Source organism: Didymosphaeria variabile (assembly GCF_027946475.1).
Source record: "Didymosphaeria variabile strain IMI 356815 chromosome Unknown scaffold_6, whole genome shotgun sequence".
Taxonomy (NCBI): domain Eukaryota; kingdom Fungi; phylum Ascomycota; class Dothideomycetes; order Pleosporales; family Didymosphaeriaceae; genus Didymosphaeria; species Didymosphaeria variabile.
In genome coordinates, this window is record NW_026611625.1 from 2,014,391 (window position 1) to 2,031,589 (window position 17,199).

Consider the following 17,199-nt stretch of genomic DNA (forward strand, 5'->3'; position numbering starts at 1 on the left):
CGGTCAGCTCCATCGTGGCAGTTGCCGCGGCCACGTCCCGCGCAGCAGCAGAAGAGCAACTTGGGCGAGCAGTGGAGCCCGCACGGAAAAGCGGCCGGACGACAGGCTGATCGCTCGGCAGCTGGGCCTCTGCGAGTGGAGCGCATCCCTCGACCGACGACGGCCCGACTGCGCTGGCTCTGCGCGCAGCACTCAGAGCCCTCCCCGACAGTCGCCGTCACCAGGCTTGCTTGCGGCTGTTAGCGGCGCCCACTCCTCACCACGACATCGCCGGCCAAGGTCGCGCTCCACCACAACCGCCGGTGCTGCCTCATCCGCCATACCCGCCACAGCTAGCCCCCCGGCCTAGCGCGCCCCCCGGCCACAGCGCGTCCATCAGCACGGGCTCGGCCCAACCGATCGCAGACCCCCCGGCCCTTTACTTTGTCGACGTCAGGCAGGCCGCCCGCGCTGCCATTACTTCATCGTCTCGACTAAGGCCGCCTGGGCAAGCGGCTGTCCTCCTCGAGGCCCCATTGGCGCCACTTTATTTCCTTGCGCACACGCCACCGCCCCAGAGACGAGTGCCTAGCCCGAGCTGCAGCACCGCGCGCGCCCCAAATCGCTCCCTTGCCCCCCAGCCATTCCAGCGCTCTCCCACTACCAGCTAGCACACTACTCGTGCTACCGCTTGTTGCACCTCACGCTGGTCTGCGCGAGGCCCTCCGCGATTCAAAACCTCGCAACCCGCTAGCCAGACCCGCCCCTGTCCGGTTGGCCTCGAGCTTGCGTCTTCTGTGCGTTATCTCGACGGCGCAAATCTGCCGAACGCCCTGTCCCTCCACCAGGCCACACTGGAAAACAGACCGTCTGCACATCACCCGCGTTTAAGGTCCACGCTACCGCGACCTCCTGCCTCGACCTTCTCCGGTTCTCTGGCTGTGCACCACCCTGGCCCCGTTCGTCTTCTGTCTCCGTCTTAGCTGCCTGTCTTGCAAGCGTCCGCGGCAAATCATCCGACGACGCTTGCCAAACCGTCTTATCTGGCGGCCTTTCCTCTTCCTCTACAGCGCGCAGCCAACCTAAGCCCCCGTAAGCTGAGGTGCAACTGCTCAAACGACCTCGCATTACAGTCTATGGACGGAAGACAACCCGAATATTCGCAGACAGGTTTGAACTCGCCCTACCCATCTTTTCCTGAACCGACTTCTGAGGACTCCAACGCAGATCAAGCATCTGCTGCGCAATATCCTCAAGGACAGGACCCGCGAGCCTCCAACTTCTCCTCGTCGGCCACTCCCTCCTCCGAGTACGCCATCAACCCCTCGTCTGCTCGATCGGGTTCGTTTCCCGAGTACATTCAACGTTCGTACCAGCCAGGCGCTCAAGGTGCACCAGCTGGCGGTATGGCCCAACCACAAAGTCCGTCAATGCCTCTACAAGATGGCCAGAACAATGACCATCAAGCGCAACAACTCAAGTCTGACTCGGATGTTCCTATAGATCCATCAATTGCCGCAGCGACGAGCCCGACGTACCCTCAACACCAACAGTACTCGCCGTACACCCCCCACCACGACATGCAGCATTATCCGGGGCATCCCGCCACACCCATGTATGCTCAGCGACCTGAATGGGCTGGGCAACATCCTCAGCATCAGATGCCGTACGGGTACCCCTCCACTTCGGGACCGCCTGCCCCTGCTATGGTGTCTCCCGTACAACGCCCTCCGAATGTAGGTATCTTTCCTTGCGCGCTTAACGCGTCCTTTTTTTTGCAGCCATGTGCGCCAATGTAGCGCGACGTATGAGACGCGTCGCTGACAACTGCGCAGGGCGGTCATCCGTTGTCCACCGTATACTCCTTCGTCCCGATTCCGGGCGCGCAGCAACATAAGCGGCCCCGTCGAAGGTATGAGGAGATTGAGCGCATGTACAAGTGCGGTTGGAACGGGTGTGAAAAGGCTTACGGCACTCTTAACCATCTAAACGCGCACGTCACGATGCAATCGCATGGCGCAAAGCGGACTCCTGAAGGTACGTTTATATCCCCATGTTTTAGTCTCGATCCGCCAAAATTGCGCGCTAGCCTAGCATCCATGATCGGTGTTGGTGCGCCGCTTACTTTGATGGTGTTCCGCTACAACGGGATAGCCTCAAACGCCCGAAGCTAGTCACTTACAACCCTTGCCTTGCTAGCTTGGCATGTCTCTTAACATGCGTACTATAGGTCACTAACATGATCATAACAGAGTTCAAAGAAATCCGAAAGGAGTGGAAGGCTAAAAAGAAGGAGGAGGAAGCACAGCGAAAGGCTGATGAGGAGCGGGCACGAGCTGCTGATCAGAACCGTGGCCACGAGAACGGTGCCGAGGCACCTGTCTATGGTCAAATGCGTCAAGCAGTCGGTGTTCCTGGACAAGCGCCAGGACATCCCCAACTTCCTCCCATCGGCTACCAGCCTGCTGCCTCTGGCAACTCATCTGGGCCGCAGTATGGGACGCAGAGCCCAGGGCTAGCAGAGGGCATGGCTCAGTATTCCACCCCCTCCAGCAATGCCTTCAACAGTCCGAATAGTAACAGCAGCAGTTACCCGCAGTCGCCTTACGGCTCGAACCCGCAAATGTACCAGCAAGGCCATTAAGCTTGAAACAATGCATTTCTGCATCGGTCTCGGACCGACGTTTCAGCAGCGGATGATGGGTTTTCGAACAACTTCCAATACTCACCGCATCAAGCATATCTCTTCTCCTCGTCTTGTTTCCTGCAGCTCTTAACACATTCAATATCTTGGAGGGAGTCTGCATAACCTGTCAAGGATGCATGGGACGGTGTAGCATCTTTTAGCTCTGTTTCGACTGCATTTTCAACGGGTGGTGGCTGTATGTCTCTTCACGGTGTTTACGGAATCGGCAGTCAACGACTCCCACAATCGAGATTCCCCTGGGCGATACGACAGCTTACCTCTCACGTGGTCTACATGGGAAAATTGGGGTTGCTCAGAAGATAGAGTTACGTGGAGGCGTATGTGTAATTGTGGCTCTGAGGTCCACCTGTTTGATGAGGCCGAAAAATTGGTTTGCAATTTCTCTTCTTCCGGGCCTAGACACATGCATGCGGTATGGCGCTTTGAAACAATTGTACCCCCTTTCCCCCTTTCGCAAATGTTATTCTTGTGCTCAATTGATAGTTAGCTGCAAAGCATCACACGGTGGGCGGGTTTGAGGAGGTCAGGAGCGGTGAGCCGGCCGAGGGATGGTGCAGCGTTTCTCGAGAACGGAAGGAGCCGAACAGTAGAGCATATCACTCTCATTTTCTGCTTGTCTTGCTCTACTTCTGTACCACTATCTAGCTGTCCACGCAATATGCATCCCCAGTACACAGAACACATTTGAGCACTGAGAACTTGACTAACCGTAGGGCGGGGGTCGTGCGGCTTGTATTGCATGCAGGACTCAGGGTTACAAGAGGCGCGACGTGGAACGAACAACGGCGGAGTGTCTGATTACCTCAAGCAGCTCGTTTCCTTGCCGACCCACATGATGTGGCGCATCGCTCCCCTCAACCTGGGTGGATGCAGGTCGAGTATGTGAGGAGAGGGTGGCCTTGAGTGTTCAGGGACATGACGATCCTATGCTGCACACGAAACGAAGCAGGAGTCAACGTCAATTGTTTGAGGGATCACAACTTTGGGTCTAAGGGACGCCCATGTGGCATCTGTGTCGAAGGAAGAGATGAGATGCTGCCCGTGCTCGGCTATCTGGATAAATTGATGTGCGTGTGTTGCTACGTCGGACACGAACCTGCAGACAATGTAGACTGTATACGAAAGGCGCCATCAAGGCCTGCATACCGACAAGAAGCCAAGCAGTGAGTATCTGCGTGACTCGAGCTCGTATAGAGGGAAGGCATGGAGGGCGTCGGCGACATCTCGTCCTCGAGCACCGAGATGGAAGTACAATGGCAAGAAGGCGATTCAATGGATGACGTTGACGCTGTGGCATGCCAGCTTCGTGTGCAATACCTCGCACAGGGCCAATGATTGACTGCAGTATCGGGAACAACCAAGTGGTGCCACTCTTGTGCGGACAGCGATGTGCAGCCTGCGTGATCCAAGGTACATGCAAAGTTCTTCGGTGGAAGAAGCCAATGAGAGATCTGATGTGGGATTGATTGGTTTTCCATGACGCACGACGAGGGGACACCAGACTGAGCAGCTGGCGGAGATAGCGGTCGGCATGCAGGAAGCATGTGTGACGAAGAAGCGGTGGAGGGGCGACCATTCGCTCCGCAATGAGCGCAACCAAAGGCTCCAAACGTCTGCGCGACCGACTCAGGTCCTTGCATGAAGACTGGGTCATGCGGCGACCCGAGCTTGCTTTGATGCTCGCTTGATTGCCTCTATGCAAATGTTGCGGCAAGACGTGGACAGCACATGTCCGCGCGTATCCGAGGCCGCATTGGGTTGCATTGCCATCAGGGCCGGAGCTGCCGGAGCTGCCGGAGCAACAAAGAGTTGGCTGGGTCTGGACAGCTCGAATGCCGAAAGCGACCATGAATGCTGCGTACGGATGTGGAGCTGGCAAGATGTGGAATCGACGTTGAAACTAACATGTGGGTAGGATGATGCGGGATGGCCTTTAGCGGCCCATGATCCGAAGTCGCCATGGGCAAGTCCGGGCCTTTGCTTTTTGCGTCTTGGGGAGTCGGGCGTTGGATGACAGGCAGAGCGGCGCCATATGACGGGCGGCAGCTAACATGCAGGCGTGGTTGCACAGCAGGAGGACGCGGTCCCGTGCAGAGCAGCCCGTCGGGACACGCAGAGGACGAGCTTCAGACGGCACTTGGAATCACACCGTTCGCAGAGCCACATGGGAAGCCTGCTGCGACGATAACGCCGCTCATCGCTTGGGGTCGCGCAGACACCGGGCACTCGCACACGACAACGTCGTCCTCTGCAGCCGTGCGACGGGCGCTACTCAGCAATGGCGGCAGCAGGATCGCCGGCGTTGCTCGCACCGGGCGTCGCCCAAGACGCCAGACAATTACATGCGCCTCGTTACCAGCGTCGCGGCTCTGCGTAGTACAGACGGGCAACAAGGCACTTCGTCCCGCCACGTCGCCCGAAGGAACGTGGTCTAAGCCGCGAGTAGAATGGGCATTCGGACGCATGTCTTGCGCTAGCTGGGCCGACCGCCAGCGCTGATGGCTGTTCCCCATGTTTCCCAGCAGCCCGGATAGAGCAGCCCGGAGCCTCATGGCCGACTCGGGCCTGCGAATGCGAAGGGGCCGCCGCTGCCGAAGCTGGTCGGGGTGGGGTCCGACGCCATCCCTGCGGCAGCACAAGCGCGCAGCCGCCGTCAGAAGCATGGCCTGCCGTGCTTCGCGCTGCCTCACGCTGCTTCACGCTGGTGTGCGACCGCGCCGGCTGACGTGGACGTCCATGTTCGGCGCCGGCGTCCACGGCTCCACTTCGGTCACGGGAACGGCCGTGCCTCGGAACAACGTGCGGGCCGACACGTCCAAGGGTCCTGCGTGGTGCAGCTTTTCTGCTGCTCCTGTACCCAACTCGAATCAGCACACAGCTCGCGCATCCATGCTCAACTGTCGAGCCTGCCTCTCGCGATGCATACGAGCACTCGACACGTCGCCTGTGCAGACCCACCGCCTCCGCCGTCATAGTCCCGCCGTGCTCATCGCGACCCAGCAGAGGTCCGCGAGCTCCTCGACGCAGGACCGCCGCAATGCAACAACCCGCTCTCCGGAGCGCTCGAACGCGCGACCAACGGACAGGCCATACCGAGATCCGCCGCATAGGCGAGATGCGTGGGAAAGGTCGCCGGCAGCGAAAAACCTCCGACGGCGCCAGGATCAAGCGCTGCGACGCCCGGTGGATAGAGAGCAGATGATGAAAGAAGTCGCGAGCGGGGAGATGTGGTTGGGCAAACGCGATCCTCGAATCCCTCCAGCAGAATGGGACAGGCGGAGGAGGGAGTTGCAGCATCTGCACGACCCGCTAGAAGTTGCAGCGTTCGTAAAGCAGGAGTTGGCCAAGGGCAAGACGAAGGAGATGATGCAGCTGGTTCGCATGGCTAGTCACTCGATGCAAGTCATCGTCAGCTGGAACCACATCATCGACCACCTCATGAAAACGAGCGTTTCGGAAGCTATGAAGGTGTACAACGACGTAGGTCAGAAGCGGCATGGCTCGAACAACTGCTCACATGTTGCAGATGAAGAAACGCGCACAATTTCCAGACTCGTATACCTACACCATCGTCCTTCGAGGCTTGTCGAACAATGCACACCAGTCGGGCGTTGCAAGCAAAGCCATCGCCGTTTACCATTCCATGTCTGCGCCGAACTCCAGGGTCCAGCCATCCATCATACATACGAACGCCGTCCTCAACGTCTGTGCGCGAGCACTCGATATGGATGCTCTTTGGGGTTTTGCCGCGAAGATCCCAGAAAGCGGGCCAGGCGCCGCTGATGCAAGGACTTTCACCATCATACTGAATGCAATACGACAGAGCTTGCTGGTAGATGCGCCGCTCGGGGAAGGCGAAAACGAACTTGCTCACAGACGAGAACGAGGGGTGGTAGAAGGCAGGCGGATGTGGGAAGATGTTGTTGGCAAGTGGAAAAATGCAGATCTAGTCATTGAGGAAGACCTAGTATGCGCGATGGGAAGGTTACTTCTCGTTGGAAGCAGGCCACGCGATTGGGACGACGTGCTTTCACTTGTCGATCAGACTATGGACATACCGCGGCTTGTGCCCCGGTTGGGGTCTATAGCACGAGAGGCCCTACCACGGATACGGGCGCCCAATACACCGCAAGAATACAAGTTTGACGACGAACACCTAAGTCCGGACGGTGCTCCTAGGCGTGGAGTTGAGTTCCTTGCGCTCACCGAAGGCGAGGATGGTAAAAGGTCAAGGTCACTTACGTACGCAACTCCGTCGAACGACACTTTGTCAATGGTCCTTGAAGCGTGCCAAAAGATAGTAGCTCCGAAAGCTGCCGACGAATACTGGGACGTGCTGACGGATCCTGGTACTTATGCTATCGTGCCTGACAACAATAATCTGCATCAACGCCTACGCCTTCTGCGTACAAATCGCGCATCAAGCACAGTAGTGCGAATGCTGCACGATGATTATTTTGCCAAGCTGTTGGTGTTTAAACCAGGGACGTTCAGGATAGCGATGAGCACATGTGTGCGCGACAAGAACAACCATAACTCGCTCAAGAATGCGAGCCAGATCCTCCAACTCATGATGCAAACTCTGCCGGATGCGGATGCAAAGACAAGCTTCAAATACGCCGAGCTTGCCGTTACCTTCCCTCTTGCCAAGGGTGAGGACCTCGTGGAAGCGCTGACATATCTCCAGCCCGTTGTCAAGAGCCTCAGAATCCAGCTCAGTGTAGGCACAGAGAAAACGTACGGTGGGCGAAGTGTCGCAGGCACCAGAGCGTTGAGTGCAGAGGCGAGGGAGGACACTATTGCAGCTCTTCGCAAGATCTACGCCGTCTTCGACAGGCTTCTCCTTTCCAACTTGATACCGGAAGAACAGAAAGCCTCGTTCAAGGCTGAGAGGGCGAGGATGTCAGCCTTGCTCCAGAGACTCATCTTCAGAGCGTCTACGAAAAGTGGAACTAAACAGAATGGTGATCCCCAAGGTGACCGTGAGGATACAAAGGAAGAGGGCAATGTTGGGACTGAAAAGAGAAGAGACAAACCAAGTTCGTCGAGGCCCAGTGTCAGATGGCGAGCGAGCAGAGCAGCGCCTTTAGAGGAGAGGAAGCAATGGGCGTCTACCTCTACGGAGGCACATACACCGTTGGAGTGGATGACTCGCGATCCGCACTCTGCGTAGCTAAAGTTTAGTGAGGGATCACTCCGTGTCGAAAAAAATGGAGTTCTATATTGCGAGCAGGCTTAGGGACAAAGCGCTGCTTTCCACGGTTTGTATCATATCATCTGCATGACTGTTGTACCATAGCATAGATCAGTAACTTGGCATCTACTGCATTCTGAAATAAAGAATACCATGTTTTCTAGTCTTCTCGGTGTCAAGTAACATGAAGGTGATAATAACGTTTGAAGGCGCTTTCCAAAGGTTCAACGTTGGTCCGCACTAAGTCGATACTGCAATACCACAACTATGACCCTCAATGTTTATAACTATTCCTATATAGGGGTTATAGTGTAGCGTACAATTTAAAAATATTAATTATTGTAGTAGAGCGTTACCTAGGTATTGTTGCGTTGCGTTAGGGCCAATCGTTAGTGTGTTCTTCGTCTTGGTCCACTGAACCATTGGCCCGTGCACTTTCTCTACCTTATCGCCGCCGTCCACGCCTCTGCTTGCATAATCACCAAACCCCATAACCGCTCTCACAAGTTTACAGCAAGTCGCTCATCATGGGTAACGACGGTGGTAGCATCCCCAAACGCCGCGAACTCGTAAAAGAAGCTGCCAAAGCCCCGACCGCGTCCCAAATTAAAGAAGCGCGCGCCGAGTCGCAAGAACACGCCTGGAATCATTGTCCCCTATCCTCGAAGCCGCTCTCTGCACCCGTCGTCTCAGACTGTCTCGGTACGCTCTACAACAAAGACAGCATCTTGGAGTTTTTGCTTGCGGAGGACGGCAACGTGGAGAAGGTCGAGGGCGAGAAGGTGCTTGGTGGGAGAGTCAAGGGACTGAAAGATGTGGTCGAGGTGAAGTTCGAGGTCGATGGTGAAGAAGACAAGGGTGCGGGGAGGAAAGAGAAGTGGGTGTGTCCTGTTACCAAGGAGCGTATGGGGCCGCAAGCGAAGGCGGTTTATGTGGTGCCGTGTGGGCATGCGTTTGCGGGGAGCGTGGTGCGTGAGGTGCAGGAAAGGAGTTGTGTACAGGTACGCTGCAGTCTTCTCCTGATCTAATCCGGTGTTGAGAAGCTAATGTGGAACAGTGCAACGAAGCATACGCTGAGAACGACGTTATACCCATCCTTCCTACCGCTCCAGCAGATATTGCACGATTGAATATTCGTATTAAGACCTTAAAGGAGAAGAATCTAACTCACGCACTGAAGAAAGCGCCCGGCAGCAAGAAGCGCAAGAAGAACGCAGAAGTGACGAACGGTGAAGCGTTGTCTGGCGACGCGAAAGCCGGCACCCTGGAAGAGGATAAGAAAGTCGAGACGAGTTCCGAAAAGAAGAAGAGAAACTCGGACAATGGCATCAAGAATGCTAGCACAGCGTATCTTACGAAGAAGGTGCTTGAGGAGCAAGAAGAGAGGAACAAGAGGCGGAAACTGGATCAAAACGATAACGTGAAAAGTTTGTTCTCGAAGGGGAATCAGAAAGCGGATCTAGCGAATAGTAAGGACTACATGACGAGGGGTTTCAGCATCGGTGGGAAATAAATGGATTGATGAGTGCTCTTATTAAAATCCCGGGGCGATACGAGTAGGCCTCAGCAAGCCATTGGAGTTACGAGGGCATCTCGAAGGCGTCAAAAGCGAAGATGGTACGTTTGCTGCGATTCACTATGCCATGGTGTTGCTGACAGGACGAGAGATACCTCGTTGTCTCATGCATTAGTTCGACCATATTGTAGATATTACCGAAGGTCACTACGAACCTGGCTTTCAAGGGAGTCAGTACTGATACCAACACAAGCTCCCCGTTGCGTATGATTCGAGATCATCCTTTACTCGGTTGCGTTTACATGTCTTTTGCATCCCCTATCCATCCGCAGCTTGGAATCGAAACTCCGTCAAAAGGAAAACACCAGAATCTGCTTTCGGTTGGTCTACATGTTGTTTGCGCTAGTTGATGGTATAATGGGTTATGCTGCACTGGTGGTAATATGCATCTCCGAGAAATGGCAGATGATAGGTGAAGAATAGATGATATAGTAGGCTTAACCGTGCGGCATCATATCAAGTCACGTTCTTGTCCACCAATGCATCTGCTCAATCAATATCACTAATGACTGTTTCGTGTAAACAACGGCTGGGTGCTGCATTGAAAGTTCGCATTTGTAGCGACAAGACTTCAGTCTCTGAAACTTTGTACATACACACTACAGAGCAGACAGACGTGGTATGGGTAGCATGCTCGAAGACCAAAATCACGGTAGCTTTCGCTGAAACGCGTCTGGCCCTTCTCAGTGACCTCAACGACCTTTGTAGGACCGAGATCTTTGAGCGTGGTTGTGTAAACTGGTGCCAGGTCCAATATTGCGTTGGTAACCATGTCTCGAACATAGGTTTGTTGCCGTACGAGTATGGGCGGCCAGGCTGTCTTCTCTCGATCGCGGTCAACAATTACTTCCTAGTGAAAGGTGTCATTTTCGCGATGTGGCAACCGGGCTGACGCTTCTGGACAAAGGCCTGGTATAGAAGAGAGATGAGTGACTTTAGCTTTGAGAGCATGGGCTGAGGCGTGATACAACGAAGCTTGAGAAGACAGGCGCATAGAAGAGTATACTTGGTGGCATCAGTCCCATCCCGGAAGCGATCTTGGCCATAAGCTTTGTTGTTGTACTTTTGGAGAACGCCCGAGTCGAGATGATTGCGACGCATCCCGGCCGAGCCCGATCCCATAGGGAAGTCTGCGTTTATAGAGAGGTGGATGAGAAAGCCATCCTTTTCAACATCCAAGCCTGCATGCTCATAAACCTAGGCTCGAAGCTTGCGAAGGCCGAACTCCTTATCGAGAGCCTTCGTGCTGTCGTTCACGATCCGTCAGGAGGGTGCCCCTTCGTGCAATTAGCTTCTTCTGCATCTTCTAAAGGGGAACGATGAGTACCAATTGCCATTCGGTAGCATATGTTGTCTGGGTTGCCGGGCGGCAGCAGAAGGCCGCTGAGAGGAAGCATCGCACGTTAGCCGGGGGGTAAGGGGTCCGATGAGGAGGAAAGCCGCTTGACGAATGAGGGGCTTGAGTTCTGGGAACGCGCGGGTGAGGAGCGAAAGAAATGCGGAGTGCGAGTAAGCTGGATGTGCTAGTTGAGATCGTACTCAATGCGCTGCTATAACTATGGTTGTGAGCCAGGAAAGAACGTCTCTTGTCGCATCTGTCTGCTTCTCGTTTCTGCGTGAACAAAGCGCGCTACTGACATGACCCCGGGATAGGGACTATGCATGGTACGCGGGTAACGTGGATATCTAGATATGGAGGGGGGAGTCATCGAAATAACATAGAATTGATAGTATGAAAAGCCTGTGCTTTGCAACGGTACCCAGGACGCACGGCAGACGAGTATTGATCACCATGGCTTGCATGCAGAAGTCCACGTAAATGGCCGCAAAACAGTGAAATAACCCGCACTGCACCCATAGACCAAAATGATAATAAGAAATACCAGCCTCGGAAGATGTATTCAACAAAGAACCAGTTCCTCCAGTTTCCCCGTTAGCATCACCCTCTCTTCTTAGTACCCAAAAACGGGTTCATCTAACAGACTTTGGCTGGCAACGAAGCTGAACCCGCCGAATGGGTCCTTCTCCATAGCCGAGTACTCGTCCTCCAGATCATCGTGCTCGTTTTTCCTGCTTATGACGTTCGACAGCGCCGCACTCGTGAATTCGTCGCTGAAGTTCTCCGCCAACTCTGGGTCCGTGATGAGCGGGATGATCGGCGGCTCCAGCTCTCTGGCCTGGAGCTTCTTCCAGTCGAGCTTGCGGAAGAAGCGGTGTGCACGGATGGTATTCATATCCTTAGGCATGTTGTAGCCAAGACGCTTTTTGGGCTCTTTGCGCAGGAAGCGTGTCAGTAAATCCTTAGCATCTTGCGAAAGATAATAAGGCATCGTAAGCTTCTTATGCAGGATATTTTGTTGAATCTTGGCATGGTTGTTGCCCTCAAAAGGAGGCGAGCCAGTGAGCAAGTCGTACCCAAGAGCACCAAGAGACCACCAGTCTACAGCCATGCCATAGTCATTCCCTTGGATGACTTCTGGGGCCATGAAGTCGATGGTTCCAGCGATGGAGTTGCAGGTTTGGTCATCCACAGCGACTTTGCTGAGCCCGAAGTCGGTGAGCAGTAAGTGGCCTTCGGCGTCGAGAAGGCAGTTCTCAGGCTTCAGGTCGCGATAGACGATGCCGACAGAGCGGTGAAGATAGTCAAGAGCAAGCACCATCTCGCCCATGTAGAAGGCCGCAGTGTCCTCGTTGAACATACGCTCTTGCGCAAGATGGTGGAAGAGCTCGCCACCCTGCGCGTACTCGAGGATTAGATAGAGCTTCTCGTGGTCCTGGAATGCATAATACAGGTTGACAATGAACGGATGGCGGTTGACGCTCTCCAGTATAGAGCGCTCGGTTTTCGTTTGCTCGATGAGCTTCTTGCGAACGGTGATGGAGGCCTTCTTGAACTGCTTCTGTGCGTAAAGGCGACCTGTCGCACGCTGCTTAACAAGGAGGACGGTGCCAAAACTTCCTTTTCCTAGGCATGTAAGCGTGTCGAAGTCTTCTGCCGTCATCTTACGCGCAAGACTGCTTGTAACCATAGTCGAAGGCTTTGAGCGGACATCAGGGCTGACAAAATCCTCGTTGAGGTCAAGCTCATAACTCTCCATCTCCGTGCGGTCACTGTCGCTGAAGTTAGACACACTGGCGTTGCTGGACAGGCCAGATCGGAGCTGGCCAGGACCGCAGCCGCACTGCTTTTGAGGAGAATCGACACGCGGGCCGATGTTCAAGGCCTCGAGCTGCTGCCTGAGATTGCCAATAACTCCAGCTGCGGAGGTTGGCCGGAGGGCGGGACTGCTCGTAACACTTGGGTATGCAGACCAGGAAGGCCCAAAACGAGGAGTGGTCGCGATAGAAAAGTCCGACTCTTCCCCGCCGGACGCAGCAGGCGTCTCGAAACCACGAACCGTGGATGCGGCGGGCGCAGCCTTGGAAGCCTTCTTCTTCTTTCTCCTGTTCTTCTGCGCCTTCTTCATGACGGTATCGAAGTCCAGCTTGTCGGTATGCGCTGGCTGCTTCGCCTCGGCGTTTGGCTGCACAAGCCGCCGCGGAATCGGGGACGCAATAGCGATGGGCGGAGTGCCCACATGGGTCTGCGTAACAGGCACGTCGACATGCATGCGCTCGTCGATGTCTGGGAGTTGCGCGGGCTCCTTGCGTGCTGCAAGCGAGTCGCTCTTCGTGTTCCCCGCTAGGTGGGCTTCATCGTCAAAGGTGAACAGTGCCATGTGACCAGGCTATGTGGCTACACGTGAACTTGTCCTACGTGTGCAAATGAATTTGGACTTGTGTCTATTCCCTGCGCGTCAGCGAACGCTCTTCCACGGTAGCCGCGAAAACGCGCGCACCTGCAAGTCCCAACAAATAGCTCTTCAGTGTGGTTTACCGTCCGCCCAGTGATCAAGGCGGACCGCCTGCCAGTAGTTGCCCCAGCAGGGCGGCAAAGCTCGCGTCGGTCTGGGACAGTCTATAGGGGCGTGCAGAGTTCGGGGTCGCGGTTGCAGCCAGGGTGCAGTCGCGGAGGGCAAGAAAGGCGGTCGCGTTGTTGATGGCAGAGCCCATAGATGGCAGTGTTTGGTCGTTGGGTGGTGTCTATGACTAGTGCCAGGTAGCTGTCCTGGCTGTAAGTGTTCTCGGGGTGTGTGGTGTTGCTGGAGCTCGTTGTTCGGTGAAAGACTTCAGGCCACAGGGAAGCTGATCTATCCGGTAAAATTAGATTCTGGCATCTTGGCTGCCGGCGCATGTGAATCCGCGCTAGGCCCTCCCCAGCCGTCAGCCTCCCCAGATTCTCCACACTGCACACGTCCTACGCCTGTTGACGCCGTCTCGCTGACGACCGCATCTTGTTTCGACAGCGTGCCATCACCTCCAACGCAGCTTCCGCTGTCTTCGAAGTCGCGGACTGTCACCTGATCGATATGCTGCGTACCTGGCGTCTACCGTGAAACTACGGGGCGCCATTTCCGGGCGTCATGCAAGACATAAGCAATCGGAGAGCGAACTTTGGAAGGGTTCAGCAGGTGCATTGGATCACTCGAGCACGTCACAATCCTTGGCCCTACGACGAAGAACTGCATGCTCGTCTGATCTGATACAATGCGCTTCCGGTCGGATCACATGTGCAGGACTAATCCATCCTACATGAGATGCGCTTTGCAAAAGTTCCTGGCAGACTCGTTCTATCACGCACATGCAACTCGGTGTGGTATTCGTTATGATGCAAATGCAGTGCTAGAAAGCTCGCACAACGCGTCAATGAACGCCCGTCGCCCGCCCTCGCTATGCACAATCATCCCCAAGTAATCTGCGGGTATCATCCTAAATGCCGTCGTATGCACCAATCTCTCAGCAGAGCCCATCCTCATTGTCCTTCTACGAGCAGGTACCGAACGACTTGTTGCACCCAGTCCCGCAGTAGTCGGTCGTAGAACCGCACCACCCATACTGTGAGCAGCAGTTGCCGAACGACGAGCCTTTGCAGGTGAAGCCCGTGGTTCCAGCGCATGATCCATCAGTTGAGACCTTGGCGGTAGACGAGGGAGTAGCGGCCTTGGTGCTCGTGGACGCAGCCTTGGTGCTCGTGGACGCAGCCTTGGTACTCGTAGCAGCCTTCGTCGAGGTGGCAGCTTTGGTTGCTGGAGCAGTGCTACTAGTTCCGCATGTGCCGAAAGCAGACTGGCACGCGGTGGAGCAGTGATCGGTGGTAGATCCACACCATCCATACTGAGAGCAGCAGTTACCGAATGTGGAGCCCTGGCACGTGAAGCCAGAGGTCCCAGCGCATGTTCCATCAGTGGAGACCCTCTTGGTGGATGTGGCAGACGCAGTAGCAGCAGACGACCTGAAAACAAACAAACAAAATCAGTGGACGTCCCATCGGTATCGAAATCGAATCCCCATAGTCATAAAAAAGTTGTTCCTTACGTCTGGGTGGTGGTGCCAGGGTTGGCCCGATACCAGTTGGCAGCATCGTCACCAAGGCATTCGCCGACTGTGACGGCCTTGTAGCCAAGAGTGGTTAGAGTAGACAGCATGTACTCGGTCAAGTTGTAAGCTGTCTGCGGGTGGATGTCATGAGCAATGGCCAACCACTCGTTGTTCGCTGGGGTGGCACCATTTGCAGTGATATTGCCCCTGAAATAGTTCTTAGCGTTCTGGATTTGGGTAGCTTCGAGCTGGTTGTAGTCGTCCGTGTCGACGTTGAAGTAAACGACGTGGTAGCCGAGATCAGACATAGTCTGTTCGCAACCGGACTCTGCGGTGCAGCTGCTGTAAGGCGGGCGCATGTATGTTGGGAAATACCCGAGAATGTTGCGCAGGGCCATTTCGTTCTTGACCATTTGCGCCTTGCGGTCCGTTTCGGAAACGGCGCTCAGGTCCAAGTGTGTCCAAGTGTGGGACGCAATCTGGTGACCCTCGCTGGCCATGCGCTTGATTGTGGCAGAGTGACTGGCGGTGGTATCAATCTCGCCCTTGTTGATATTGTTGCCCGTGATGAAGAATGTGCCCTTGGCGTTGTATTGCTCGAAAAGATCCAGCACATGATCGGTGTAGTTATCAAACGGTCCGTCGTCGAAAGTCAATGCAACAGTGCCCGGAACTGTGCACTGGTAGATTCCACCACCACCATACTCTACAGATCCCAATTTCGTTCGGCTCACGGAAGACGTGTCAGCCCCGGCCGGGGTTGTGTTCTCGGGGCATCCAGGGCCATACTGATAGTTACAGCCAGGCGAGTAGCAGTAGTCGCCAGTGTTACCGCACCCTGGATCTAGTTAGTGTCTGCAAGATGAAAGAGTTTACAACATGGCTTTGGTCAATAGATACCCGATCTTTGATCTGGGTTGTGACCATGTACATTTGGTGCGAAAGATCGTGACCAACAGTATATTAGTCCCACACGACCTGTCAATGCTTTTGCTAGGCCTTTGGTGGTGGAAATACAGAATGAACTTACATCCTGAGTCGCTGCAGCAGTAGCCTGCATCGCAAGATCCGAAGCCCGCACCACACTGTCCATCAGTGCCCCCTTGACGAGGTTTAAGTACGTGTTTATCAAATAAAGCATCCTTGGTAAGTTCCGCAGTACGAGCCCTTATGTTGTCCATCAGGTTCCGGGCCTTCAGATCTCTCATATTCAATCCGCCAATGTTTGGGATGCCCGGACCATCGTGGGCGCTGATAATGGGAGCGACCGCGGCTACGGCAGCAATAGCTGTGGGGAAACGCATATTGATAGGTGGTTGAATTTGATATTGGTATTAATATTAAGGAATATAATTCCCTACGCGAGAATAGAAAAGAAAGGTGAAGCGAGTGACTGGTGGTAGTGTTGACTACACACCGAACGACCTTTCTTGGTTCTGAAGGAGAAGGTGCTACACAGGATTAGACCAGACCGAGCAAGAGGTTAAAGAAGAGAAGGACAAGATAGGGCGGCAGGGCCTTGCCATCTTTATGTGGAATCCAGGCTGGATGATCGACTGCAGGCAAGAGCTAGCCTCCTCGCTACCCATGTTTGACTCGGTTCTGCAGGTCAAGTCGAGACGGCGCGACAACAGCCCTCCTGCCGAGACCGCTAACTTTAGTCTGAAGTACTTTTTTTGGGCGTGGGGCCTTTGACGCCAAACCCTTTGTGCGTGTTTCCCCTCGTGTCGGGATCGGTTTCGTAGACGCCTGGCATGGATTGGAGGGGTGCCGCTGTGCTACGACAAGCATCCGTCTTCTCGAAGTCAATGCAGGAACCTGGCTCTTGGCCAATATCGATTCAGAACCACTAATGGGCTTGGTATGGAGCAACTTCTTGTCAAGAGGCAGGAGAGTCTAGGAGCGAGGGACGTCGAAACATTGATGATGAGCTGTCACTGTATCAAAAGCACTCTAGCCTAGCTTTGGTGATTCTCTTCAGGTTTCCAGTGCCGTTGATGTGTTCATGTTTCGCACTTGATCCGTCGCATCGTCCAGGGTTATTCCACATGGGTCGCACGAAACAACGATGGATCCAGCGGGCCCTGAACGAGCACTCAGCATGGAAGTCGGCAGTGCCGTTCCCTCGCACCGCAGCTTGTGTTGAGTCTGCCGGACGAAAGATTTTCGAAGTTGGATGGCTAGCGTGCCGTGGGGCTGCAGGATGATTGCACATTGCAGGTGTAACATTGGGGAGCGTGGTCGACGTGGCACCAAGACGTGGAGCTGGGTTGCAGATTTGCACCCGTTCATTGTGGGAAGCATCGGGCGCGCTGCAGCTGTACC

The 17,199-nt window shown here is 54.8% G+C and overlaps 5 protein-coding genes across 5 annotated transcripts; 3 read left to right on the top strand and 2 right to left on the bottom strand.

The window, feature by feature from the left end:
* Positions 1-1,115: 1,115 nt before the first annotated feature.
* On the top strand, positions 1,116-2,623 carry N0V89_008584 (uncharacterized protein; the record flags this gene model as incomplete). Its single annotated transcript, XM_056217337.1, has 3 exons — positions 1,116-1,715; positions 1,815-2,016; positions 2,232-2,623. The coding sequence occupies 3 exons, from the start codon at positions 1,116-1,118 to the stop codon at positions 2,621-2,623; spliced, it is 1,194 nt and encodes a 397-aa protein (XP_056068893.1).
* A 3,264-nt stretch (positions 2,624-5,887) lies between these two features.
* On the top strand, positions 5,888-7,859 carry N0V89_008585 (uncharacterized protein; the record flags this gene model as incomplete). The annotated part of the gene is made up of 2 exons (XM_056217338.1): positions 5,888-6,166; positions 6,213-7,859. 2 exons carry the CDS (start codon positions 5,888-5,890, stop codon positions 7,857-7,859), a joined length of 1,926 nt encoding a protein of 641 aa, XP_056068894.1.
* Positions 7,860-8,407: 548 nt separating this feature from the next.
* Positions 8,408-9,393, top strand: rtf2 (Replication termination factor 2; the record flags this gene model as incomplete). Its single annotated transcript, XM_056217339.1, has 2 exons — positions 8,408-8,848; positions 8,938-9,393. 2 exons carry the CDS (start codon positions 8,408-8,410, stop codon positions 9,391-9,393), a joined length of 897 nt encoding a protein of 298 aa, XP_056068895.1.
* Positions 9,394-11,408: 2,015 nt separating this feature from the next.
* Positions 11,409-13,175, bottom strand: N0V89_008587 (uncharacterized protein; the record flags this gene model as incomplete). The annotated part of the gene is made up of 1 exon (XM_056217340.1): positions 11,409-13,175. One exon carries the CDS (start codon positions 13,173-13,175, stop codon positions 11,409-11,411), a length of 1,767 nt encoding a protein of 588 aa, XP_056068896.1.
* Positions 13,176-14,867: 1,692 nt separating this feature from the next.
* N0V89_008588 (uncharacterized protein) lies at positions 14,868-16,015 on the bottom strand (the record flags this gene model as incomplete). The annotated part of the gene is made up of 2 exons (XM_056217341.1): positions 14,868-15,662; positions 15,905-16,015. The coding sequence occupies 2 exons, from the start codon at positions 16,013-16,015 to the stop codon at positions 14,868-14,870; spliced, it is 906 nt and encodes a 301-aa protein (XP_056068897.1).
* Between the last annotated feature and the right edge of the window lie 1,184 nt (positions 16,016-17,199).